The sequence below is a fragment of the Gekko japonicus genome, unplaced genomic scaffold (assembly GCF_001447785.1).
Source record: "Gekko japonicus isolate JY-2015 unplaced genomic scaffold, Gekko_japonicus_V1.1 scaffold97, whole genome shotgun sequence".
In the NCBI taxonomy this organism is placed as follows: Eukaryota; Metazoa; Chordata; class Lepidosauria; order Squamata; family Gekkonidae; genus Gekko; species Gekko japonicus.
Genome location: NW_015170278.1, coordinates 669673 through 695671, shown reverse-complemented (window position 1 = coordinate 695671; position 25999 = coordinate 669673). Strand labels below are relative to the sequence as shown.

General features: G+C 48.5%; 1 protein-coding gene across 1 annotated transcript in view; it reads left to right on the top strand.

Moving 5' to 3' along the window:
* PLEKHG4B (pleckstrin homology and RhoGEF domain containing G4B) overlaps positions 1–25019 on the top strand; it is a 136635-nt gene extending 111616 nt beyond the window's left edge. Inside the window, exons 16-23 of the mRNA XM_015417715.1 lie at positions 2396–2648; positions 10466–10555; positions 10653–10877; positions 12254–12424; positions 14279–14459; positions 17482–17598; positions 22838–23107; positions 24727–25019. Coding sequence (XP_015273201.1) covers positions 2396–2648; positions 10466–10555; positions 10653–10877; positions 12254–12424; positions 14279–14459; positions 17482–17598; positions 22838–23107; positions 24727–25019 — 1600 coding nt within the window. The remainder of the gene's footprint in view (positions 1–2395; positions 2649–10465; positions 10556–10652; positions 10878–12253; positions 12425–14278; positions 14460–17481; positions 17599–22837; positions 23108–24726) is intronic.
* Positions 25020–25999: the final 980 nt, after the last annotated feature.

Here is a 25999-nt window from a genome sequence, read left to right as displayed (position 1 = left end):
AAAAAAAATCACCCCAGGCTGGTCATGCTGTCCCCTTTGGCCCCAGTTTTCACCTGCCAATCAGCTGAGCATTATCATGCGGGGGCTTCAATCAGCTGGAGGTCTCCCGCCATGAGTGGGCAAATGGGAATCCCTCGCATATGCCTAAAAGACTGGTGCCCGCCCGTGGAGCAGGTGTCGGCATTTGCCTGCCCCCCCCCCCATCTTCTTGGATGAAGCACGGGTGGGGTGAGCCAATCATGGCTCAGCACAGGAGCGCTGGCCAATCAAGGGCGGGCTTGCTGGACAGACCTGGTGGCAGCTGCCCTCCATTCACAGACCAGCACGAGCTCCACACCCACCCACCCACCCACCCTCTTCTGGACCATGTGGGATTAGCTGGTCGCTGTTTTGGGAGGCTGAGCAGGATTTTTAGGCCTCACTCAAATTGGCCAGGGGGCCCCTATTTTTCACCTGAGGCTTAAGTAGGCCTGGCAAAGCTGGGTAGGCCCTAACTGGGAAAGTGGGAAAAACATGGGTTGAGGGGATTCTGAACTGGCAAGCACCCTGAGATATCAGCGATGGGGGGGGGGTGCCTATTGGCTTTGCGGTCAGGGTGACTCAGTTGGGGACCTCTTCACGGGGTGGGGGGAGTATATGACGAGCCTTAAGGCTTTGCATCTGTGGGCTGGAATGTGCCCTCCCTCCCCTCTACACCCTGACATGTGGGCCGTGAAGAGTAAGGTCCAGATGGATCCAAGACCTGGCTTTGAGCCAGGGGGGGTTGCCCTATGAGAAGGCTGGCTTTGCAAGCCCAATGCAACCCATGCTTTAATGTGCTGGTGCAGCTTATGGATAAATAAAATCCCCAGTGTAACCCATAACTTGTGTTGTGTTTCCTTTGAGCAGGCACTTATGGTGGGGCCACGGAGTCTGGTATTCAACAGGGGGAAGAGAGCCCAAGTCCCTCTGGAGATGCAAAGTCCTTGGATGTGCCTTAAAAGTAGCTCTTTGGATCCGACCTTCATGCCTCTTCCAGTAGCTCTGTTTGCCTTTTAATCTTTCAGTCCCCTTTCCAAGGGGAACTCCCTGTTTGTTGGAGGTTGTATTGTTTAGGGAAAGCTGGTGAGAAAGCAGCTGTACATCGGCCCGGGAATGTTCTTCTGTTTTCCATCAGAATGTAAACACAGGAAAGGTCATGACAGTTTTTGCAGATGTAATAGGAAACTTCTCTATACCGTGGGGGAGAGACTTCTCAAAGCACAAAATTATTTTATCTTCCTGGCGGCTTATTGTTCCTATTCAGCTTCTGTCGACTGTTGGGAGTCACCCCTGCCCTGTTTGACCTGTGAATACTTTGCTGTCTTATTGGGGGAGGGAGGGGGGGAGAAGAAGAGAATGGGAACTAGTTCAGCAGACAAGAATGTGAAAGTCAGGAGAGAGAGGTTTGCTGCCATGATGGCAAACTGCGGTGGAGGCACACCTGCAGGCTTAACACAGCAATAACCCTTTGGCAAGCAATCACACAGACCTCTCTCCATGGTACTAGCTGTCGGTTTTGGGGGCCCTTGAGTCCACATCTTGGGAGACATGGCTACTCCTTGCTGTGTGAGGACAGTGCTTTTCTGGAAAAGGCTTTGTCCTACAAAGATCACCCACAGACAACGTCCCAAGCAAGAATTGCAGGATGGTTCAAGGGAATCGTTCAGTGCCCAAAGATGGACAAAGGTCTCTTTTGCACACACATGAACACACACGAAACTGCCTTATCCTACATCAGACCTTTGGTCCGTCAAGGTCAGTACTGTCTACTCAGACCGGCAGCGGCTTTCCAGGGTTTCAGGAGGAGGTCTTTCACATCACCTGTGACCTCATCCCTTCCACTGGAGATGCTGGGGATTGAACCTGGGACCTTCTGCATGCCAAGCAGGTGTTCTACCACTGAGGGCCCCCCCCCTCTCACACACACACCTGCCTTATACTGCATGAGACCCTTGGTCTATCAAGATCAGCATTGTCTAGTTAGACTGGCAGTGGCTCTCCAGGGTCTCAGGCAGAGGTCTCTCACATCACCTGGGACCTGATCCTTCCCTCTAGAGATGCTGAGTATTAAACCTGGGATCTTCTGCATGCCAAGCAGAGGCTCTACCACTGAGCCACAGCCCCTCCCATTCTCATTCTCCAGTATGAGTAAGAAGATCTATGAATTGCTGTTTTTGGAAGGGCCTTTGGCAATTCACAGTTGTGTCTTGGGAGTCCATCGCAGGTACACTTTAATCTGTCAGGATGTTTGCGTGTCTTTAGAAGCTAGGTTCACAGAAGTCATAGCAAGTTAAGAGCTGTGCCTGTCAAGTGACTGTGGATTAGGACTCCTCACATTTGCTTATGTCCCATCCGGTTTTTCTGTCTCTTGCAGTAGCAAAGTGCACCATATAATGGATGAGATGATCACAACAGAAAGGGAATATGTCAGATCCTTGGGCTACATCATCGACAGTTATTTTCCGGAAATGGAAAGGATCGACTTACCTCAGGACTTGCGAGGGAAACGGAACATCATCTTTGGGAATTTAGAAAAACTCTATGATTTCCATTGTCAGTATTTCCTGAAAGAGTTGGAACGCTGTACTGACAACCCTCTGCGGGTCAGCCACTCTATCCTCAGACACGTGTGTCTCATTTTCCAAAGCGAAATGGAAGTATGGTTCTCAGATTCTCGGTACTGAGCACAGCATATAACTTTTCATTTCTTCTTATTCAACTGCCGCCTTCTGATATGTCTCTACATCCTGTTTATACAAAGGATTGTCCAATTCTGCTTTGCAGTGGACTCCCTCCTCTATAGAAACAGGTGCATGTGGTCCATCCCAGGTCAAAAAAGACCCTTACTTTAGCTCTCCATGTTCTGTCTTGCTGGTATTTGTTTTATTTATATAATTCAGGAAGTGGTAGGCAGTGTTCCTTCTAAGCTGAGTTTGTGTGAGCTAGCTCGCAGTTTTTTAGCCTCCGGCTCACACATTTTTGTTTTGGCTCAAGGAGGGTGGCTCCAGAGCAAACTAATTTATGCAGTAGCCAAACCGCTCACTCACAACTTTAATGTCAATAGCTCACAAAGTAGAATTTTTGCTCACAAGACTCCACAGCTTAGAGGGAGCATTGGTGGTAGGCTCTCCTTTGGAGGTTTTTAAGCAGAGGCTAGATGGCCATCTGGCAGCAATGCTGATTCTGTGAATTTAGGCAGATCATGAGAGGGAGGGCAGGGAGGGATGAGTCAGTGCTCAGCTCTCATAGCTGCTCATTACATGCCCAGGGAAGTGCTGGTCACCTCTTTGGGGTCAGGAAGGAGCTTTCCTCCAGGCCAGATTGGCTCAGGGGTGCTGGAGGTTTTTGGCCTTTCTCTGAGCAGAGAGCAGGGCTCACTGGGGGAGGGGGGAGCTATTTGTGAATTTCCTGTGCAAAGGGTCAGACTAGATGACCCTTAAGGTTCCTTCCAACTCTGTGTGTCCCACCCCTAATTTATAGTCAGTCAATCTCTATTATGGCCCAAAGGCCATTCAGAAGCAGGAAAAAACACTAGTATAAAATTAAATACCTACGTAAATTCTCAACATACGTCATTCATCCTAATACATATATAGTGCAGGGGTGTCAAACATATGGCCCGTGGGCCGGAACCAGCCCCTCTAGGGCTCTTATCCAGCCCATGAGTAACTAATTACCTGTATTGCTAGAAGACAGAGGCTGTGCATCATGTCCCTACATACCGTCCCAGTGTTAATGTGTTAACAGGCAGTGGAAGTGGGGGGGCGGGCATCAGGGAGATACTGTAAGGAAATACTGTAAGAAGGTTTATGTTTTAAGCATGTTTGTATTTTGAGTAAAAAATAATATTGTTACCTGAGTTTGCATGTGTCCTTTATAAAGTTTATATCTCCAGTATCTGACATTACATTTTATGGCACACATGGCCTGGCCCGTGAGTGACATTTGTGTCAGATCCGGCCCTCGTAACAAATGAGTTCAATACTTCTGGTTTAAGGGTTAGAATCCTAGTAGATTTACAGGACATTCTCTTGTCCAGTGTCTTCATTGCAGAGAAGAGAAATTTAGAGCCACAGATAAAATAGCTCTTTATTTGTGGTCTGTGTTTTTTCAGTAAGGCTCAAAGTTGATTACACAGTCTTAATCTGTGCAATCAATGGGCTGATAAATCTAATATGTAATGTAATGGGACTCGAAACTGTAGAAATTTGAGAGGGCTGTCGTCTGAAGAAAGCATAAGTACTAAAGGTGACATGTTAAACAATGCAGAAATAGTATTACATCAGTAGAAACAGAGCGCATTTTCCTTTTTAAAGAATTTCCCCTGAACAATTCTGTTTTACATAGTTCATGAAACGCCCTGGGCATGGGAGTCCTGGTGGCCTCCTTGGGCAGGGCGTTCCATAAGGTGGGGGGCCGGAACAGAAAAATGCTCTGATGGGTGACGTTGTCATAGCAGGACACAGATGGGGAGGCGGCCTTGCAGGAAAGCCATTCAAGTAGAAGCACCGTTGGCCCACTCCCCTCTTCATCTGTGACAAAGGAGCAGCCTTCTCTGGCTATAGAGTTTGTCACAATGGCCACCTGTCCTACAAGCAGGGCCAGCTCTCTACCCAAGTGACTGTTTAGGGCAGTATGATGAGGGAGATGCTGATGTAATTAAGAGAGGAATTCACTGCCACAGGAAGTGGTGGAGGCTACAAGCACAGACAGCTTCAAGAGAGGATTGGATAATATGGAGCAGAGGTCCATCAGTGGCTATTAGCCGCAAGCTGTAGATGCAACACTCTGTCTGGGGCAGGGATGCTCTGTATTCTTGGTGCTTGGGGGGCCACAGTGGGAGGGCTTCTGGAGTTCTGGCCCCCCTGGTAGACCTCCTGATGGCACCTGGGTTTTGGCCACTGTGTGACACTGAGTGTTCGACCAGATGGGCCACTGGCCTGATCCAACATGGCTTCTCTCATGTTCTTATGATGTACCACAGGGGCGCAGTTTGCTCCCAGTTGTCAGTGACATGAGGGGTGACGGGGCCTACGTGACTCCCAGCCAGACTCAAGCTAAGACCTTGTGGCAAAAAACCCTTGTGCCAAAAGGGGGTTGACTTGGATGTGGGAAGTCGTGGTGAAGGCCCAAGAGAGGATGTTTGTACCTTGTTTGGGGCAACAGAACACCTCGAACTGGACCTGCCAACCAAAATACACCTCACCGCATCACCCCAGCAACCTTTCCTGCCCATTAAAAGCCAAGATGGCCACCTGCGATTAGCCTTATTTATGTCCAGGAAGGGATCGGTGGGGCACTAAGATACCTGTGCATGCTCTTGTCTGGGGATTATTTTAATATTCTGCTTCCCACAGTTTTTTTAATTAGTTCTAATGGCTTGTAGATCACAAGGCAGATCTGGAGAAAACCCTCCTTTCCCCTCACGCACAAAATTCTTAGCTTCTTCTGGCGGGAACTGTGAATATAAATACCTGTTTGGAGTCAACCTGGCTCTTCAGTATATCTCCTTGTCCCCATTGGTCTTTCTATACTGCCTGCTGCTGCTCCGCATTTCCTAAAGGATTTCATTCCATTTGTATCCTGTCCAGCTTCTTCTGCTTGACTGTTTGCAAATGACAGGAACTTCAGGGACATTAATATCGCTTCGAGGGGAAAAGGGAGCAGAAGAGAAGTTAAGGCAAACTTTTCTGTACTATCCAAAGGCATTTCTGGAAATAAGAGGCACTGTCCAGTGATCGTTCAGCATGTGAAGACGGCTGAACCTTGTCGAGATGTGCTTGAAGTTCCTCAGCTGAATCAGTGGGGGTGTAAAGATACTCTGTTTGGCTGGAAGGTGCCTGGGATTCGCCTTTCTTAACCCACTAAAAGGCTTGTTTGGTTAGGTCTATATTCTACCCATAAAGCACAGGCTTGGGGGGGGGGTTAATCGAGAAGATTTTATGTGCTCTCGCCTGGTTGACACAGCTGTGATTTTTGTTCTGCCGTCTAGAGCGGAAGGGGTTGGCATTTTATTGCTTCTCTAGTATTCAGAGGTGTTGTAAAGATGAATTGATGCTCATGAAGTGCTTGTAGACATTCTGCCTGTCGTCTGTCCCCCCCCCCCCCCGCGGCGCGCACATCTGCTTCTTAGAACAGCTGGATTCAAGTCCGATGGCACCTTAGAGACCAACAAGATTTTTGGGGCACGGGCTTTCGAGAGTCAAAGCTTCCTTCGTCAGACCCTTGAACATTTATACCTCACAAAATCTTGTTAGTCTCTGTTACGCTTTTGACTTCGGAGGGGTTAGAAAGGGAGATCTCACTCTCCTTTCCTTTTCCTATAACTTTGACTGATTTCCCACAGCCGCTGCTCTGCGCTCACTCCTCTCTTTGCCCCGATGGTACATGTCAGTTTCCCACTCGAAGCCGTGTGGCCGCATTTTGACCTGCGGCTTCGCCCAATTTCCCCCGTGGTTTCGTGATCCTGTTTTTTGAGGATTACGAAACCGCGGGCAAAATTGGGCAAAGCTGCGGGCAAAGCTGCCTGAAATCCCCTGACAACTTGCAGTATGCAGGGCAGGTGTGTTTCAAAATATGAGTTCTTTTTTTTATCTTGATTGTAAAATCTCGATCCTTTGGAGCTCTGGATAGGGATAAGTAATTGTGCAGCTACCTGGTTTGATGTTACCTCTGGGTTTCCTTGGAGCATAGGTGGGCTTGCACCTAGATTTTTGAACACGTTCCAGGCTTTCTTACTGGAATGCCTGAAATCCAAGTTTGCAGTTGCTTCAGTCTCATTTTTGTCTCTGTGCAGCATTGAGTTCATGGAGTTGCTCATCTGCTACTTCTGAGTCTTTGCTGTTGAGAAAAATTTGATACAGCCTCTCGCTCCGTTCACTCCAGCTTGGAATATATTCTTTCCAATATCCTCAAGGAATGTGCCTTTTGGCCATAGCTATAATGGCTCCAATTAATCAGCGGTAGTTATTAGGTGTTGGAGGTACCCATCCAAGACACCTATCCAGATTTTCTCTGAAACCTTTCCAATTTGCCCTCTTAAAGTTCCATCGTGGTCTTGGAAAAGACCTGATAACTGGTATTTGGATTCCTAGCTTCAGGATTACAGGTTGATTTTGACTGTGTGGGAAAGCCTCAAGAACACGTCTGGATATAGGCAAGGGTTGACTTCTCTGGTCAGATGAAACAAATGTTAAATCAGCGTTGGACTCTCTGTTCCATGCCACTGATCTGAAGGTGCCTCTGTCTTTAGCATGGAAAACAAGATGCAAGCCATGTTCTTCAGCCCAGTCGACAAGTGCCTCATTGTTCTTATCATTAACCGTGTATCTCCAATGTCCATGATGGCTGTTAAAGTCACTGGCATATACAGAAGGATGAGGGTAGGTTGATAGGAGGTGCAAGTTAGCCAATCCATTCTGAATTCTACTTTTCACTCATATGTACCCTCACACCACCTCACATGCTAAATAATGCAGTTTCCATCCACTTCAGCGACCGTTTGCAAGTAGATTTTGCCATTTCACACAGTAAAACCCAGTTGCAAAGTGCATTGAAAGTGCATAACTTAGTACAATTCACACAGCTACTAGAATTCTGTCTTCATGTCCTTGTGTGAGTCCGACACTCAGGGAGCTGTAAACGCTCTACTATATTCCACTCAGGAACTCTCACTCTTCATATGTTTTTCAACCAAACCAACAGTTCCCTCAGACTTTCTTCTCAAATCCTTTCTCTCCCTCCCCCTTTCACAGAAAAGTGGCTGCTTTTCGGTGGGTGGGTGTGTTCTGAGGCCTGAAATCTGGATTACTTCCCACCCCTGCTAACAGTTCATTTTCTTCTGTCATCACTTGTCATGGAAACCTTTTTGTGGTTGACCCTTACCTGATTTGAAGGAAAAGCCAAGCTCCTGGGTCATTTGTCTAAGAAACTTGAAGTAATAGACATGGCAGCAGTGAGAGATCTCACAGTTATTCAGTCCAGTGCGCAATCTGTGGTGTGGGACACCAGACTCCTTTCATCTAGAGCTCCTGACTGAGCTTTGCCTGAGGCAGTTGTTTGGTTTGTGTTGCCGTGAGACGAGCTGGAGGATTCCAAACCGGAGGAGGCATCCCCGAGGTTCCCTTGCTCTTCCCCATTGTGGTGTCACCAAACTCTACCAATCCCCAGAAGATGGCCACCCGTTTGTCAGACCAGGTTATGCGTTAGCAGTCATTTCTACTAAACATGATTCTGGCTCCCTGGGTTGTGCTGTCATACCCTAACCATTCCAGATTAGTTGCCGCCTTTTCAGATCCTGAACGCTAAAAATACACAGCGTGAGGCCCAAAGCCAGCTAGACCAAGGAGCTTGACATTTTATGGAATGTGGCTAACTGTGGGGGGTCTACTTCAGAAGAAGAAGAAGAGAAGAGATTGGATCTATACCCCGCCCTTCACTACCCAAAGGTGTCTCAGAGCGGCTTACAAACTCCTCTCCCTTCCCCTCCCCACAACAGGCACCCTGTGAGGTAGGCGGGGCTGAGAGAGCTCTTGACAGAAACTGCTCTTTTTCAAGGACAGCTCTGATGGAACTACGGCTTGCCCAAGGTCATCCAGCCAGTCCAAGGTGGAGGAGCAGGGAATCAAACCCGGTTCTCCCAGATTAGAGTCCCCGCACTTAACCACGACACCAAACTGGCTCTCACACCAGTGATTGTTGATTAATTTATGTTATTTTAGCACTTTAAAACAAAAATGTGTATTGCCACGTACAATTTAACACTCCCAACAGAAACCATATCAGCCATAATAAAATAGCCCATAGAATAATTTGGCACATTCTTGAATTTAAAAGAATGCCATTACTCTTCTGTAGGTTGTAAGTTTCACCATTGGATAGTGATGACAATGCAAACATTTTGCATAAAGTAATGCAAATGGACTAATTCGGATGGTTCCTATGCCTCCTGTGTCTGAAACCAGTGGATATACACATGATAATGCCACATCCAGATCTGAGCAAATTCAACCCCCACGTGTGACTGAATCTTAGATTTACAGTGCAATTCTAATCTCTAAGACATTGAAGGCTTAGAGGGATGTAACCCTGTTTGTAGGGTTGCCAGCTCCAGGTTATGAGGTGGAGGAGGGGCTTTTGGAGGTGGAGCCTGGGGAGGGGAGGGGCTTCAATTGGGTATAATTCCAATAGGGTCCATCTTCCAAAGCAGCCAGTTTCTCCAGGAGAACTGAACTCTATCACTTGGAGATCCTAATCCCAAGAGATCCTCAGCCACCGCCTGGAGGTTGGCAACCCTACCTGTTTAGGATTGCATTGGTGACTAAGAACTGTAAATACAGAGTGTACAACATGCCTTGGATCTGGTAAAATTGAACATTATACCACAATGCAAATACCTGCTGGCGTCAGAGGTGGGGGCGGTCATGCTAGGTCAGTGGGGAGCTAGGGCACCTTTCCCATCACATGTACAGCCATGTATCATCTCAACCAATGCTCCCTCTAAGATGTGGAGCCTTGTGAGCAAAAATCCTACTTTGTGAATGACTGTTGTAAGCGAGCGATTTGGGTGCTGCATAAATTAGTTTGCTCTAGAGCCATCTTTCCTGAGCTCAGACAAAAGTGTGTGATCCGGAGGCTAGAAAGCTGTGAGCACACTGATGTCAACCAGATCTGTCAGTTTATGTTGTTGGTTTAATCCACAAGAGTAAACCGTTGCCAGTTGAAGCCACAACATTAAGAAAGCAGACATATATAAAGATGCTAACAACCATCGCTGGTTCTGTGGTAAATTTCAGGTAGACTTTTTCCACATGTGGTCAGCCTGTGTTAGCCAAGAAATTTTGGGAAATGGTGACCATTATGCTGGCAAAAGAGACAGGTTATAACATCACTGGCTCACCTGAACTTCTAAAAAACTGGTTCCTGTAGTTTCTATCCCAAAGCAATTAAGAATGTTTTCTTTATATGCTATAACTTCCCCAAGGTTGGTGTTCACAGAACTTTGGAAATAGAAAAGAATACCAATGCATAAAGGTTTCTGGGATAAAATTAAGGACTTTTATTTATATACAAAATAATCAGCATTACCCCCAAAAAATGAAGATTTCACAAATATTGAACTTATCTGGACACAATCATTAAGCAGTATGGGACAAACAATGTGATAATATTTACTTTCTGGTCTCCATCAAAAATTATACCTGTATTTCTTTTTTTCCCTCTTGCTGCTTCATAATTCTGTTTGCTTCTAAGCTGTCCCAGATTTATATGTTATCATTCTGTTCCAGTCTTCTAAAAATGATTAGGCTTTATCTTATAATACTTCTAAATTCCAATTAAAAATAAGAAAGCAGACATCCATGATAATATACCCTTACCAACAAATGAACCTCACTTTGCATCACTGTTAATTAATGTATGTCGATACCATTTTTCATTATTTCAGGAAGAACAGTTTGGGATGTACGCGTTGTACAGCAAGAACAAGCCGCAGTCGGATGCCTTACTCATAAGCCACGGAAATGCCTTCTTCAAAGTAATTGCCACTGAATGTTGTCTGCTGTGGTGTCTGTAGAATTTGCTGGCCCTTTGAAGGGTTTCATCCCGTATAACATTCTGTAATTTCCCCACAGGATAAGCAACAGGAACTGGGTGATAAAATGGATCTGGCTTCTTATCTGCTGAAACCGATCCAGAGAATGAGTAAATACGCCCTCCTTCTGAAGGATCTGATCAAGGAGTGCTCAGCAGCACAAGAGCAGGAGCTCAGCGCCCTCCGTGCCGCGGAGGAAATGGTCAAGTTTCAGCTTCGCCATGGCAATGATCTGCTTGCTATGGATGCCATCAGAGGATGTGATGTAAGAGCAGCCGGATTCCACTTCCTGTCAGGCATTTCAGGCACTTTTTATGTTTGTTTTTTGTTTGGGTTTCTCATAGTAGCCGTGAGCTGTAAGAAAGACGCTAGTTGGAATCTAACCTTGGCTGTGAATGTATTTAGGTGGTCTTAGGCAAAATCATAATGAGAGCCAAAGGGTAAATCCCATTTGTGTTGATTTGGGCTTACTCCCAAGTAAATGTGCATAGGGTTGCAGTAGTGTTGCCCAGCCTTGCAACCAGTGGGAGTAGGCAGGGACATGGAAGGTACAGCCATCTGCAGTGGTGTGTTCTCCCTTCTGGGAAAAGCCCAGAAGTGACATCATGCCCCTCTAGGAATCGCCGGGAACTCTGGTAAAACCATAAAGACTTTCCTTCAGGCTTGCACTGTGAGTTTGTCTAGGTAAAGGTTTCCCTTGCTCAAAAGCCAGTCGAATCCGACTCTAGGGATGTGGTGCTCATCTCTGTTTCCAAGCCAAAGAGCCAGTGCTGTCCAAAGACATTTCTGTGGTCATCTGGCCGGCATGACTAGATGCCGAGGCGTACAGGACGCTGTTACCTTCCCACCAAAGTGGTACCTATTTATCTGCTTGCAATTTCTTACTTTTGAACTGCTAGGTTGGCAGGAGCTGGGGCCAGAGACAGGAGCTCACTCCGTCATGCGGCGCTCGGGTCTCGAGCTGCTGGACTACTGATCTTCCGGGCTGCAGTTCAGCATCTTAACCACTTGAGCCACCACAGCTTGTCTAAGATGCCCTAAATATGTTTGCAGCAAGGTTAGATTCAAACCAGGGTCTGTGGTAAAGCTGTAGAGTCTCTGGTGATTCCTAGAGAGGCACGACATCATTTCCAGGTTTTCTCAGAAGGGGTGGCACACCATTGGCCCAACGGCCAATTTTTTAAAAAAAATCTCTCCCTCCAGCGCTGCGAGGAGCAGCGGGAAATGAGAGGCAGAGATGGGGAGTCCCCCACCCCTGCTGGGGGACTGGGAACCCAAGGCTGATACCTCAGACTAAGCTTCATGTCAGCAGTCAGGTTTGATGTGGCAACAGGAGGCCCAAACCCAGACCACTGTCTGATACACCCACTTGTCAACTAAGAGGCAAATGTGAACGTAGAGAAGGCGGCCGTCACATGCTTCTCAGAAGCACCAGTTGTTGGCCGTGAGTGTATCGATGGTTGAGATAATGGCCCCTTGTCTCCACTTGAAACGGGCTACAAAACCTGTAAAGATGAATTAGGGTTGTTCAGATAGCAAGACTCCAGTACAGCCGCAGGCCTATTGAAACTGGCGTGACCTCTCTCTCTGTGTCTGAAACCGCAAGCAACAACAGCAGGAGCTACGTCTTTCTTCCCTCAGGTCAATCTGAAAGAACAAGGGCAGCTGATGTGTCAAGATGAGTTTATCGTGTGCTGTGGAAGAAAGAAGTATCTGAGGCATGTCTTTCTTTTTGAAGACCTCATCTTGTTCAGCAAGACGAAAAAGATAGATGGCGGATACGACATTTACATGTACAAACAGTCATTCAAGGTAAATTCCTCTCTGGCATGTGTTTGAAAGCCCTGGCGTTAGCATTGCAGGCCTGCGGCCTTGTGTTTTCTCCTGATGAGGAATACTGAAGGCAGAACCCAATCGAACTCACATGCATTGAAGTCCCACTGATTTGCGCCCTCAGCTTCCGCGCCAAATCACCGCCTGTCCATCCTGTCCTTGAAACTTCCGTGAGTTTTAAAAGCATGTTGACAAATGATGTGAATCAGAATTTTTCTTTTGCTGTCGAGTTGTGATTGACTTACGGTGACCCCTCAAGGGGCTTTTAAGGCAAGCGACGTCCACAGGTGGTTTGCCCTTGCCTGCCTCTGCGCAGCCACCCTGGATTCCCTTTCTGGCCTCCCATCCAAATACTATCCTGGGTAGAGATGTGAAGGTCCGGGGAAAAAAACGGAAAAATTCGGGAAAAAAACGTTTTTTCCCTGTTTTTTTCCTGAAACCTTTTTGTTTTTTTCCGAAAAATTGGAAAAATTGAAAAAAGAAAAAAAATGATTATGGAACGTTTTATTTTAACATGATGAATAAAATATTTTAAGACAAGGTGTTCAAATATTTTCCAAATCATTTCTAAAATATATATATATGGTATCAGATTGATCTAATTTCTGTGCACTGAGGACAAGCAAGTCCTAGGTTACAAACTGAACCCTCCAATGCAAGAACAAGATGCATTTCTTCCTTTAGGAGGTGCGATTGTCAGAAGAAAATAAAAAAGTTTCAGTTTTGTTTTTGCATGTGGGTGGGTATTCTGTTTGAAATAATTGTTTGGATACACTATATTTTTAATATGCTAGTTGTGATAATTTCATGCCAAGTAAAAATGTCCATAGTCATATTTTATGTTCCTAAAGTAACAAAATGACTTTCAATCTAGAAAAGACAAAAGAAATGCTAATGTAGCATTTTTTCATTTTTTCCGAAAATTTCCGTTTCCCCCCGAAAAAACCGGAAAAAAACTGGGTTTTTTTCCGAGCTTCAAAATTTCCGGAAATTTTACATCTCTAATTCTGGGTTGACCCTGCTTAGCTTCCAAGATCGGACTGGCCTGATAGACTGTGGAGACATGGGTTCAAATCCTACCTCTGCCATAAAGATAGCAGAGTCGACGTAATAAATAAATGTCTGGGCTAGTCACTCATCATTTTAACTAATATTGTTGTGACTTATGATTCTCTGGTGAAAATTAGTATGTTTACAATTCAATTCAATTCTAAACATACTGATTTTCACCAGAGACTCATAAGTCACAACAATATTATTATTTATACCAGAATTGTTTTTATTTAATATTATACCACAAAACTTTAATGTACATGATATACATGTGCTAGTTTATGTTGTTACTACAGCTAGAATATTATATGCAAAATACTGGGGAAAAGAAGAGACACCTACAAAGGAAGAACTAATTTTCAGACTTTTGGATGCAGCAGAAATGGATAAGTTAACTTTACAATTGCATGGAAAACTAGAAAGTGACTTTGAAACAAAATGGGCAAGGTTTTATAAATGGCTACAAGGTTATTTAGGAGGTTACAAAGCATAAGATGTAGACGGCTTAAAAGAACCTGATTCTTCAGATATATGTGAATCAAAATGTAAGAAAGTATAGTCTCCGGCTTCTGTATTTTCTAGTCTGTTTTCTTTTCGTATCTCTTTTTCAATCTTTACGTCTGAAACTAATAAAATTTCTTTTTAAAAAATCAGTATGTTTATGATTTTTCAGCCGCCACAAGTGATCCATATACAACTCTTTATTTGGCAAGTCTTATAAATTGTCAGGCTGCTAAAACTGCATTCTGAGGGCTTCTTTCCCCCCCTATTGGCCTGTAGACAGCTGAGATTGGAATGACGGAGAACGTCGGAGACAGTGGCCTGAGATTTGAAATCTGGTTCCGAAGGAGAAGGAAATCCCAGGACACTTACATCCTTCAGGCAAATTCAGTGGACACAAAGATTGTGTGGACTAATATCATCGGCAAGATTCTTTGGAGACAAGCCTTGAGGAACCGAGGTATGCAGGTGGCCGAGGTATGCAGGAGAGCTAGTTTGGTGTAGTGGTTAGGTGTGTGGACTCTAATCTGGGAGAACTGGGTTTGATTCCCCACTCATCTGCTTGCACCTGCTGGTTGACCTTGGGCAAGCCCTAGTTCTGATAAGAGCTGTCCTTGAAAAAGAGCAGTTTCCGTCAAGAGCTCTCTCAGCCCCACCCACCTCACAGGGTGTCTGTTGTGGGGAGGGGAAGGGAAAGGAGTTTGTAAACCGCTCTGAGACACCTGGGTAGTGAAGGGCAGGGTATAAATCCAATGTCTTCTCTTCTTCTTCTTCTAATCCACAAGAACCAACGGGAGTCTCAGGCAGTTCTTCTTGAGCTCTGCAACTGGACTTTTATAGGTCTGCCATCAACCCAAATTTCATTTGCGAAGCCCCAGAGAAATAACATGTAAAAGCTAGACTCCATCAGCCGATTTGTTTATTAGAAAATGTCTAGGGCTACTTAACTTGCCAAACAGCACATGGGCAGGTGAGAACATGAAAATCCATTTCACCCGAATCCCAAAGCAAATTCTCACGTGAGCTAACTGAGCCGGTTCGCTGGGAGGGTGGGGTATAAATACGAATAATAAAATAAATAAAATAAACAAACTCCCCTGAAAGACTTTCTCTACAAATACATCACAAAGCCTTATGTACTTTCAAGATGCCTGGCGAACAGCACAGTCTTGAAATACCTGAGGACCCACGTTGAGTGTAGGAGTCCTACTCGCTTCCTGTAGGAGGCCGTTTGTTCGTAAGGCCAGAACCACTACTGAGAAAACTTGCCTGAGCCATGGTGGGCTGGGTAGCATTATAGGTGGGGGCTGACAGGAGAAATTTCTGAGAGGATCTGAGACAGCACACAGCCTCGTCGTGGGAACCTGTTGGAAATGCATGTGTTTACAAGGTCTGACAGTTCAGTCACTATAGGGTTAACTTGTTTGCCTAGTATTGCTGTTGTTTAGACTGACCTGGAAGGGATACCTGGCAGTAAGCCAATGGGGAATTAGCCCGGGAAAAGTAGCTTCTATTGTGATACAGATTGGTTGTTTGTTTCAGGTGACTTCCTTTCTAGGGGTCGAGAAGAAGGACAGATTCTCCATTATCTCTGTGTTAGTGTTGACTATAGGCAGCTTAGAAAATGTAGCTGTTAGTGTTATGTTTGTTTGTAGTTATCCCGTGTACCTTTTACCCTTAGAAATAAAGGTTTTTAAAAGCAAAGAAATCTCTTCTTTCCAATAGAGCAAGATCCATTGATAGTCTGAGTATTAAACACTTTTGACTATTTTACAACAGAACCACCGGTAGGTACCGCTAGTCTCTGTGATTTATCAGGCTGTGTAGCAGCCTCATTTGCTGAGTGTAGGCTGAGTGCACAACAATGCTTCTCAAAGGGGTTGCCACAGATGAGAGGAATAGCCCACCCTGGCACCCTTTAATCTCCCCACCCGTCACCTCTTCAGGCCCCAGGAGGGGAACCGCTTGGCATTTCTCCCTCCCTGGGTCTGTATAAGGAGGATTCCTGCTTCCCCAGGCTCCATCTGTGCACCCTGTAGGGAGCCTGAGCAGCCAGAAGCGACGAAACCCACCCGTTCCCAAGACAAGCCCCCCCCCCGGTCTTCTGCCTCCCTCTGCCGCTCAGTGGGCCAGTGAGAGCAAAAGGCGGAGAAAACCAGTGTTGTGCCGATGCTGCTGTATTGTTTCTGGCATGAACCTGTAAGTGACATCACAACGTTGGTGCGACGCTCTAGGGTTCACCCCAGACTCTCTGGTTTTACCACACAGTTTAAGGTCAATCCGAGAGCGTCACACTGAGATGGTGGTGTCACTTCTAGGTTCCTGTCACAGCACTGCCGCAACCCTGTTTGTTGGGACGCTAGGCCCTGTCTCCCAGGGGTTGCCAGCAATGCTCCTGCTAAGCTGTGGAGTCCTGTGAGCAAAAATGCTACTTTGTGAGCTACGGGCATTAAAGTGGTGAGCGAGCGATTTGGCTGCTGCATAAATTAGTTTGCTCTGGAGCCCTCCTTCCTGAGCGAAGACAAAAACGTGTGATCTGGAGGCTTAAAAACTGTGAGCTATCTCACACTAACTCAGCTTAGAGGGAACCCTGGTTGCCAGCACACTTCCCGAATCTTTCATCTCGGGCTACTCATCACATATTGTGAGATAAAAAAGAAACAGAAAATCCCAAGAGGTCTGGGTCGACTGAGGCACTGAACAATGCAATCTGAGATAGATAAGATACAAAAAGGCCGATAAAAGAAAGCTTGGTTGGGGAGTGAGCAGGAGAGAAGGAATCAGGGGAAGGGAAGATGACCAGTGTTCCCTCTAAACTGAGTTAGTGTGAGCTAGCTCACAGTTTTTTAGCCCCCGGCTCACACTTTTTTGTCTTAGCTCAGGAAGAATGGCTCCAGAGCAAACTAATTTATGCAGTAGCCAAATGGCTCGCTCACAACTTTAATGCCAGTAACTCACAAAGTAGAGTTTTTGCTCATAAGACTCCACAGCTCAGAGGGAGCACTGGAGAAAATATGGTGGTTTCCAAGAGGAGAGATTGGGGAAGAGGATACGAGAGAGCAAGTCCTTGAGAGTTCCCCTCGTGTATATTATTTCTGTCACTTCCCACCTTTCCCTTGAAAAGGAACAGGCAGCCTCAAATCTTGGTTCTTAGAATCATAGAATGTTAGAGTTGGAAGGGACTTTGTAGGTCATCTAGTCCAACCCCCTGCACTCTGCAGGAGCATAGCCTTCTAAGCAAGCCGCCAGCAACTAAAGGCCAGCATTTCTTCCCCCAGCCGTCACCAGCAATACGTGGCCACCGAATCTTTACTGGTGATACCCCTTGGTCACGTCAGGTGTTGGGAGAAAAAGAGAATCTTCCCTAATACCATCATCTTCCTTGGCCTGCTGTGCTGTTTGGATTCCCGTAGCACACAAGCCTTTCCTGCCCGGTAAAAGGAGATCGTTGAGATGACGTCTCTTATGTTTGGTTTGCTTAGAACTCCGAATGCAAGAAATGGTGTCGATGGGCATAGGGAACAAACCGTTCATGGATATCAAGCCCAGTGACGCCGCAATCAGCGACAGAGCCATCGACTACATCATGAAAGGAGCAGGTATGGCTCAGCGTGACTGTCAGGCCCTGGCTCCTCCGGGGCCGTCGCTCGGGGAGTTGGGGTCTCCAGGACATGATTTTGTAGCTGGTAGCGACGGAATGGCAGGCCTCAGGTATAGCTGGGAGAAGGGGGTTAGTCTCACCCTTGTCCCTCTCCCCGGTTCACACGCTCTCAGGGATTCTCTCTAGGCGTCCTGCGTTCCCCTTGAGAGAGGCACGCTCTCCCTCCCTGGCCTGCCCCAGCCACCTGGCCTAAATCAGCCTCCAGTTTGGAGCCAGTCTGGTGCAGTGATTAAGTGCACGGACTCTAATCTGGGAGAACCAGGTTTGATTCCCCACTCCTCCACTTGCACCTGCTGGATGACCTTGGGCAAGCCGTAGTTCTGATGAGTTGTTCTTGAAAAAGAGCAGTTTCTGTCAAGAGCTCTCTCAGCCCCACCTACCTCAGAGGGTGTCTGTTGTGGGGAGGGGAAGGGAAAGGAGATTGTAAGCCGCTCTGAGACTCCGAGTGAAGGGCTGGGTATAAATCCAATCTCCTCCTCCTCCTCTTCTTCTTCTTTGAGAGCCAGTTTGGTGTAGTGGTTAAGTGCGTGGACTCTAATCTGGGAGAACCGGGTTTGATTCCCCACTCCTCCACTTGCACCTGGCTGGATGACCCTGGGCAAGCCGTAGTTCTGATAAGAGCTGTCCTTGAAAAAAGAGTAGTTTCTGTAAAAAGCTCTCTCAGCCCCGTCTACCTCACAAAGTGTCTGTTGTGGGGAGGGAAAGGGAAAGGAGTTTGAAAGCCGCTCGGAGACACCTTTGGGTAGTGAAGGGCAGGGTATAAATCCAATCTCCTCCTCCTCCTCCTCCCCCACTCCTCCTCTTCTTCTTCTTCTTCTTCTTCTTCTTCTTCTTCTTCTTCTTCTTCCTGCCCCCTTCCCCTCTCCCGTCAATCCCCATCTTCCTTCAGAGGAGCAGGTGAGGGGGGTCTACAGCCATACACCTTGAACAGGGCTCCCATTGGACCATCCTCGGCTCCCTTCCCTTAGCATCGGTTGGGGCAGTCGCTTTGCCCAGCCCTGCCTCCTTTGCAAGCTCGGCTCCAGCCTCGTCCCCCTCCGGGTCTTGGTGCCAGCTCCCTGGGTTGTCCCGCAGCTTGAGCAGGGGCGCGGCCCATCTCCTCTCCTCTTCTCATCCAGGTCGCAGGATCACCCATGGCTCTGATGGGCCCTTGTCACCCGCAGCTCCTAGAGCAACAGGGGACACGGCCTGAGTGACGGCAGAGTCTGGGGCAGCAGACCCCGGACAACGACTTACATAAGAACATAAGAACATAAGAGACGCCAATGTTACAGAATCCCAAGTGTTTGTCCTGTGTGCAAAAGACCATTCATGCCACGACAATGCAGCCCCCTCCCCGAGGCGCTTTATAGTAAGCTGCTTCTGCAGGTGTTGGGAATTTCTACAGCCACGGGTGAGGTAGGGTTGTGGGGCTGCGGTTCAAGGGGAAGGGGGAGGTCTGAGGCATTACCCGAGGCCCTGCCACACACCTTCAGTTGGACCCCAGTTGGAGGAACAGACGGTTTCCTTCCCCTTCTCTCGCCCTCCTTCCTTGCACCAGCGATAGAGGTCAAGGTCAAGAAAGAAAGACTGGTCAGCTTGCCCCCTCCCCCATATAAGTGCCTCTTCCAGCTTGTATAGGAATGCACTCTAAGTCTGCGTTCAGGGTGCAGGAAAAAAGCCACCTTTCACACATCTTCACAAAGAAGCCGTGTTGTGCCTCGGTCAGCCCTTCATGAAATTTGGGGGGGAAATCATTAAGGCAGACGTTCCACAGTCAGGAAGTAATAAAGCCTCTCGCAGCTTCCAGAGACCAGAAAAGAAACCCAAAAGTTACGCCAGTGAAACTAGGAGGGGACTGTGGCGCAGTGGCAGAGCGCCTGCTTGGTGTGCGGCAGGTTCAGTACTACTGAGCATCTCCACGGACCAGGGAGGAGGTGATGGGAAAGACCTCTGCCTGAAACCCTGGAGAGCCGCAGCCCATCCGAGTAGACAACACAGACCTGGATGCACTTAATGTTCTGATTCGGGAGAAGGCAGCTTCATTTGTGCTCATGTGCGTTTTATGATACTCTGTTTAACGGCCAGTGTATGGTGGGGGGGGCGCCTGACTTTGCCAAATCTGAGCAGGCGGGGGCTTCCTCAGTTCCGGGCAAGGTGACCGCCTGAGAGTGCCATGGAGCAGCGCAGCTGGGGTAGAAGTGCATCAGGTCCCCCCCCCCCCGGATAAGTAACTTGATGCTGATTACGATGTAGTATTGCACAGTTGCACATGTGAATGCTTTCTTCAGCTTCAGGTGTGGCAGCATACAAGTTTAGCTCCCCGTTTGCCACAGAGCAGGGCAGTGCTGCTGAGAAGTCACTCTACAAAGGACAGGTTCACACACCTGTGTGTATCGCTCGATTCAGGGAGGGGCCGTGGCTCTCTGCTTGGCATGCAGAAGGTCCCAGGTTCAATCCCCGGCACCTTCAGTTAAATAAGGGCCAGGCGGTAGGTGAGGCAAAAGACCTCCACCTGAGACCCCGGAGAGCTGCTGCCAGTCTGAGTGGACACTGCTGACTTTGATGTACCAAGGGTGTAACACAGTTTTATGTGTTCATGTGTGATTACCGCAGCGTGAATCTGTGACTGAACTCCACTGGAAATTAAGAACATAAGAGAACATAAAAGTAGCCAATGTTGGATCAGGCCAATGGCCCATCCAGTCCAACACTCCGTCACACAGGGGCCAAAAATACCAGGGGCCCTCAGGAGGTCCACCCGTGGGGCCAGGACACTAGAAGCCCCCCCACTGTTGCCCCCCAAGCTCCAAGATGACAGAGCATCACTGCCCCGATATAAGAACATAAGAGAAGCCAATGTTGGATCAGGCCAATGGCCCATCCAGTCCAACACTCCGTCACACAGGGGCCAAGAACACCAGGGGCTGTCAGGAGGACCAGCAGTGGGGCCAGGTGTCAGCTATGCTGCCATGATGTTTATGGGCAGGGGTGCATCTGCTTGACCTGTGTACCAACTGCTGCCATATTCCTTCGTTCCTTATTATCTCTGACCTTGTGGGCTGTCTGTGTAGTGTCTTCCCATCAATTACCCGTGGGACTAGTTTTGATTCCCAGCTTTGGCTTTAACAGCCTGCGGGCCCCATTCTCCCGTGCACGGAAGTCAGGCCGATTGGCCTAGGGATGGGGGGGGGGGGCATAGGAATACCCTATATCCCATTATGCTTGTACGAAGGTAGCCATTCCTAACAGTGACGATGTTACTGCCTTTATAGCTCTTACAATAAAGTATAACCTTATGACAGGGGTGTACTCCTTTGTTTGGCTGTGGAACCTGACACTAGAAGCCCTCCCACTGTTGCCCCCCCCCAAGCACCAAGAATACGGAACATCCCTTGCCCCAGACGGAGAGTTCCTATTGTTGCACTGGAGGTGGTGTAGAAGTTCTGCCATGATTCCCCATTCACACATGGGAGTATCAGGCGCTGAGGGGCACGGCAGGTTGAGAAGGATAGAAGAGTCTGAAGTTAAACCCAGGATCAGTCATGAGATCATGTCAGGCTCTGGTCAAATGTCAGTATTCTGGAGGGGAAGTCTCACGCTAGGCGGAAGTGTGGTTGAAGTCAAGCCAGCGCTCAGAATCCATAGAACAGTTACCTTGCCCTGGCGTCGCCACATAATTAGTGAACAGGGTGGTGACGGAAAGTGCCATGAGGTCACAGCCAACTTACGGCAACCTCATAAGGTCTTCAAGGCAAGAGGTGGTTTTGCCGTTGCCTGCCTCTGCGTAGCAACCCTGGAACTCCTTGGTGGTCTCCCATCGGAGTACTAGCCAGGGCCGGCCATCCTTCGCTTCCGAGATCTGGCGAGATGGGGCTAGCCTGGGCCATCCGGGTCAGGTTAGTGAACAGGGACAGCATATCGTTTCTTCCACCTCTAAGCCTTTCCTGACTCTTCAGAAATGGCCTTTGTGTTGAGTGAGTGGTAATAACTTAACTTGGGCGGGTGGTAGAAGTGTTCTTACGTTACGGAGCTGCTTTTTCCTGCGTCAGACGATCGTCCTGCCTAGACCAGAACGACTGACTCTGACTGGCAGAGCCTCTCCAAGGGACTCAGGCAAAAGTCTTTCTCAGGCCTCCTTTCAGCTGAATAGGCCTCTGGCTGAACCTTCTGTATGCAAAGTATGTATTTTCCCACTGCAGTCCCTTTCTCCAAGCAGCTTTTTTTATTGTATAAGCCACGGTGTTTATGAGTGTTTACGAATCTCCACGTTCAGAGGCACCAGGGGTCATTTCGTAGAAGAAGAGGTGCAGGAGCTCATTAGCATACCTTATTTGCATATGCCACACCCCCTGACATCACTGGAAGTGTGTCAGAAGGCAACCCCCGCCGCTCAGGCTCCACTGGACTGTTTTGGATTGCTAGCTCTTGGGGGGGGGACATGCAGATCTGCCCTCGCAGAGGAGGGGGAGCTTGTACTTGAAGGTAGGCCGGGGGGGCTCTGCAACTTACCTGGCTGCTTCTTGCTCCTCGTGGCCCGACTGAGGGCTGCTGGGAGCAGGGGGCGGGGCTTGTGGCATGTGCCCACCCCCTGGGCTCCTTACTGCCAGAGCTCCACTCCTGTGTGCTCCCACAGGAAATGACCCCTGATAGGCGCGACAACTCTGAATCCCAGAGCCAGGAGGCAACACCGGGGGAAGGCCTCGGCCTCTGGGTCCTGTTGTTGGCCATCCAGAGGGAACCGGTTGGCCACTGTGTGAGACAGGACGCTGGACAAGATGGACCACTGGACTGATCCAGCAGGGATCTTCTTATGTTCTTATAGACAACTTTAAAAGGGGATTAGACAGATTCATGGAAGACAGGTCTATAAGAGGCGACTAGCCATGGTGACTGAGGGGAACCTCCACATTCAGACAGAGGCAGGCGACCTCCCAAGAGACAACATCTCTTGGGAGGCACCATCAAGGGAAGGCCTCAGACACTCTGCTCTGTGCCAGGAGGCAGCATCCAGGGAAGGCTCCGGTCTCTGTGCCCTGCTGTTGGCCCTCCAGAGGAACTGGTAGGCTGCTGTGGGAGACAGGAGGCTGGACGGGATGGACCCTCACTGGTCTGATCCTGGAGGGCTTTTCTGATGTCCTTATAAGTGACTGGAGAATCAGTAGAAGATTTTTCTTGTCATCTTCCCCCTTTGCCAGAGTCCAGGACTCGTGCCTCGATAGCCGTTTCGTCCTTTGACCACTCCACGCCGTTCAAGAGGCCCCACTCCACCATCTCCAACAGCAGCACCTCCTCCTCGAGCAGCCAGTCCTCCTCGTCCATCCTGGGCTCACTGAACCTGCACGTGTATTCGGCGCCGTCTCATCCGGGCTTAGCTGGACCACCCTTCTACCACTGGACGCACGACGTCAGGCCCTGCATCGAGGAAGACGAGCTGGAGCAGGAAACGGGAAGCCAGCCTTCCATGAGTGAGTTATGGGGCAACCCCTGGATCAGGGGAGAGTGCAGTGACGATGGCCAGTTATCACTTGCAGTCTAGCAGAGAGGGTTGTGCCGTGCTAAAGTCTGATTGATTGATTGATTGATTGATTGATTGATTGACGGAGATTTCTATCCTGCCCTCCCCTGCAAGTGGGTTCAGGGCCAACGCTCCCTCTAAGCTGTGGAGTCTCGTGAGCCAAAATTCTACTTTGTGAGCGACTGGCATTAAAGTGGTGAGTGAGCCATTTGGCTCCTGCATAAATTAGTCCGCTCAGGAGCCATCCCTCCTGAGCTAAGACAAAAATGCGTGAGCTGGAGGTTAAAACACTGTGAGCTTGCTCACGCTAACTCAGCTTAGAGGGAACACTGCTCAGGGCAGGTTACAGTGAACGCAATAAAACAGATAAAACAATGTCCACATCGCTCAAGTTAAAACCAAAGCCATCATTTAACAAATGATGGCAAGCTAAAATTCAACAGAATCAATAGGATCCCGGGAGTGTAGTGCAGACATACATGGGAGACCCACGTAGCAGCAGGTGGGCCCAGGTCATTCCCTGGGCATAAGTTGGTACAGTGCAGTAATATAGGTGGAGCAGGGCAGGGCAGGCCGATGTAATCAGGCGCCCACCACCTCAACCAGAGGCCTGGTGGAACAGCTCCGTCTTCCCAGCCCTGTGGAATGGCAATAAGTCCCGCAGAGCTCTGACCTCAATTGGAAGCCTCTTCCACCAGGCTGGAGGCTAAACGAGTGTCTTTGGGGCTGGGGACTACCAGAAGATGTTGTCCAGCTGAGCAGAAAGCTCTTCGGGGAACATATGGGGAGAGGTAGTCCTGTTGGTCCCGGACCACACAGGGCCTTAAAGGTTAGTACCATAACCTTGAACCTGAGCCGGTACTCAACCGGAAGCCAATGCAGCTGGTGCGCCCACAGGGACATCCCAGTCAGGAGGTGCGCCGCTGCATTTTGTACCAGTTGCAATTTCTGTGATAGGTTCCAGGGCAGCCCTGCGTAGAGCGAGTTACAGTCATCCAAACTGGAGGAGACCCCTGCATGGATCACCGTGGCCAAATCATGGGTGGGGGGAGAGGGGACCGGTTGCCTGACCAGCAGAAGATGGTAAAAGACCCATCTGGCAGCCTTCGTGACCTGGGCCTCCACTGACAGCAAGGCATCCGGGATCACTCCTGGAGTCCTCACCGTTGGCATCAACGATGCCCCACCAATGGTTGGGCATTGGATACCTGATCCCACCCCACCGCAAGTCAGGCAGAGGACCTCCATCTTTGATGGATTTAATTGCAACCGGCCAGCCACAGCCTCCAGTGCCCTGGCTAGAATATCTGGGGCACAGTCCAGCCATCCGTCCGTTAACAGATAAAGCTGGGTGTCATCAGCATACTGGTGGCAACCCAGCCCAAACCCCTGAATTAACTGGTGTGATGTTAGCAGCTGGTGTGTTGCGGTTTACAAAGGGCTGGCGCCTTAATCCCAGACGTGTGTGTGTGTGTGTGTGTGTGTGTCCGTGTCCCTGGAATTCCTGTTGAACAATAGGCTGATAGCAGCCTCTAAAGCCTCTGGCCTCTTCCTTCCTGTTTCCTGCAGTCACCGAGAGCTCTGAGTCATCCCAGTGCACGTCAGGTGAAAGTCTGTGTGGGTTCAGCGGCTTGGCCCAGGCTGGGTTCTCCTCGCTCCCTACAGAGGCGTTTCCGGATGAAGAAGGCACCCCCAGCCCCGGGTCCAAGCCGCCGTCACAATGCACATCGCCCGCCCTCTCGGAGAAGAGCCCCAGATCCAAGGCCAGCCCTCCGTGTCTCACAGATGTAAGCATCTCATCAAAAACAAATAATGATCATCACAGGGAAGAGAGACGGCAGCTTAAATGTTTTGCCATTTGATTGGTCCATTGCCACTTGGGGGCTTTAAGGCTCCACTTCATCACCACATTCAAGTGGATTCAAGCCCGGTGGCCCCTTAGATTTTGGGGGGGGGGAATAGCTTTTGTGAGTCAAATTCACCTGATTGTCCCATTTGCTGAAGGTGTCAGGCTCCCAGTCAAGTTACTCTCGACAACACTCTCTTTGGCAGTGATATGTTTATTGAGATATATGCATGATCCAGAACATCACTTGTGTTAGAGCGGAAGTATTTTGGTGGGCATATGCTTCATAGGGGTCGTTCAAACAGATCCCTCTTCCCTTCCCCCATGTACACACGTCACAAGCACCCGCCTAGCGTTGCCATCTCAACCAAAAGGAAAATACATGGTTCGCCTATCTACTGCTAAAGCTGGTACCAGAAGCTTCAAGGACACCTTTCCCTGGGAAATGGATAGGAGGCACACCTTGCAGGAAAAGTTACGATGCCTAAAAGCAAAGGTTCTCACTCTCTCAACACACCCACCCACCTCCCTTCCCCGTAGGAATTCCCTCCCCCCAGTAAATATGACAATCCAAGCAAGCGAAGCGAAGTGAGGTTTGACAGAAGGGAGCTTTGAATCCCAACAGCTTATACCCCCGAAATCTTGTTGGTCTCTGGGGTGCTACTGGACTTGAATCTAGATGTCCTACATGGTACAGTAACCTTTTAAAATGAAGTCAAAACCCAGGTCAGATCCATCCATTCATTGCACAGTGGTGGTTTCCGAAGCATCAACATTCAGAGAATATTTTTTTTGTCTTGGTGTCTGTTAAGGGACCTCTGAATTCCTGCCACGTTTGCAGAGGATTCCGGGGCATGTTCTGGAGTACACAGTTCACACAACACTGGCCAGGCCTGCCAATGCAGCTTAGAGCACCTCCAACATTCTCTGTAGCTGTGCGTTGCAGAGAGAAGATTTGCGGTGGCTGCTATGTGGTCTTTCAAATAAGTTGGTCCA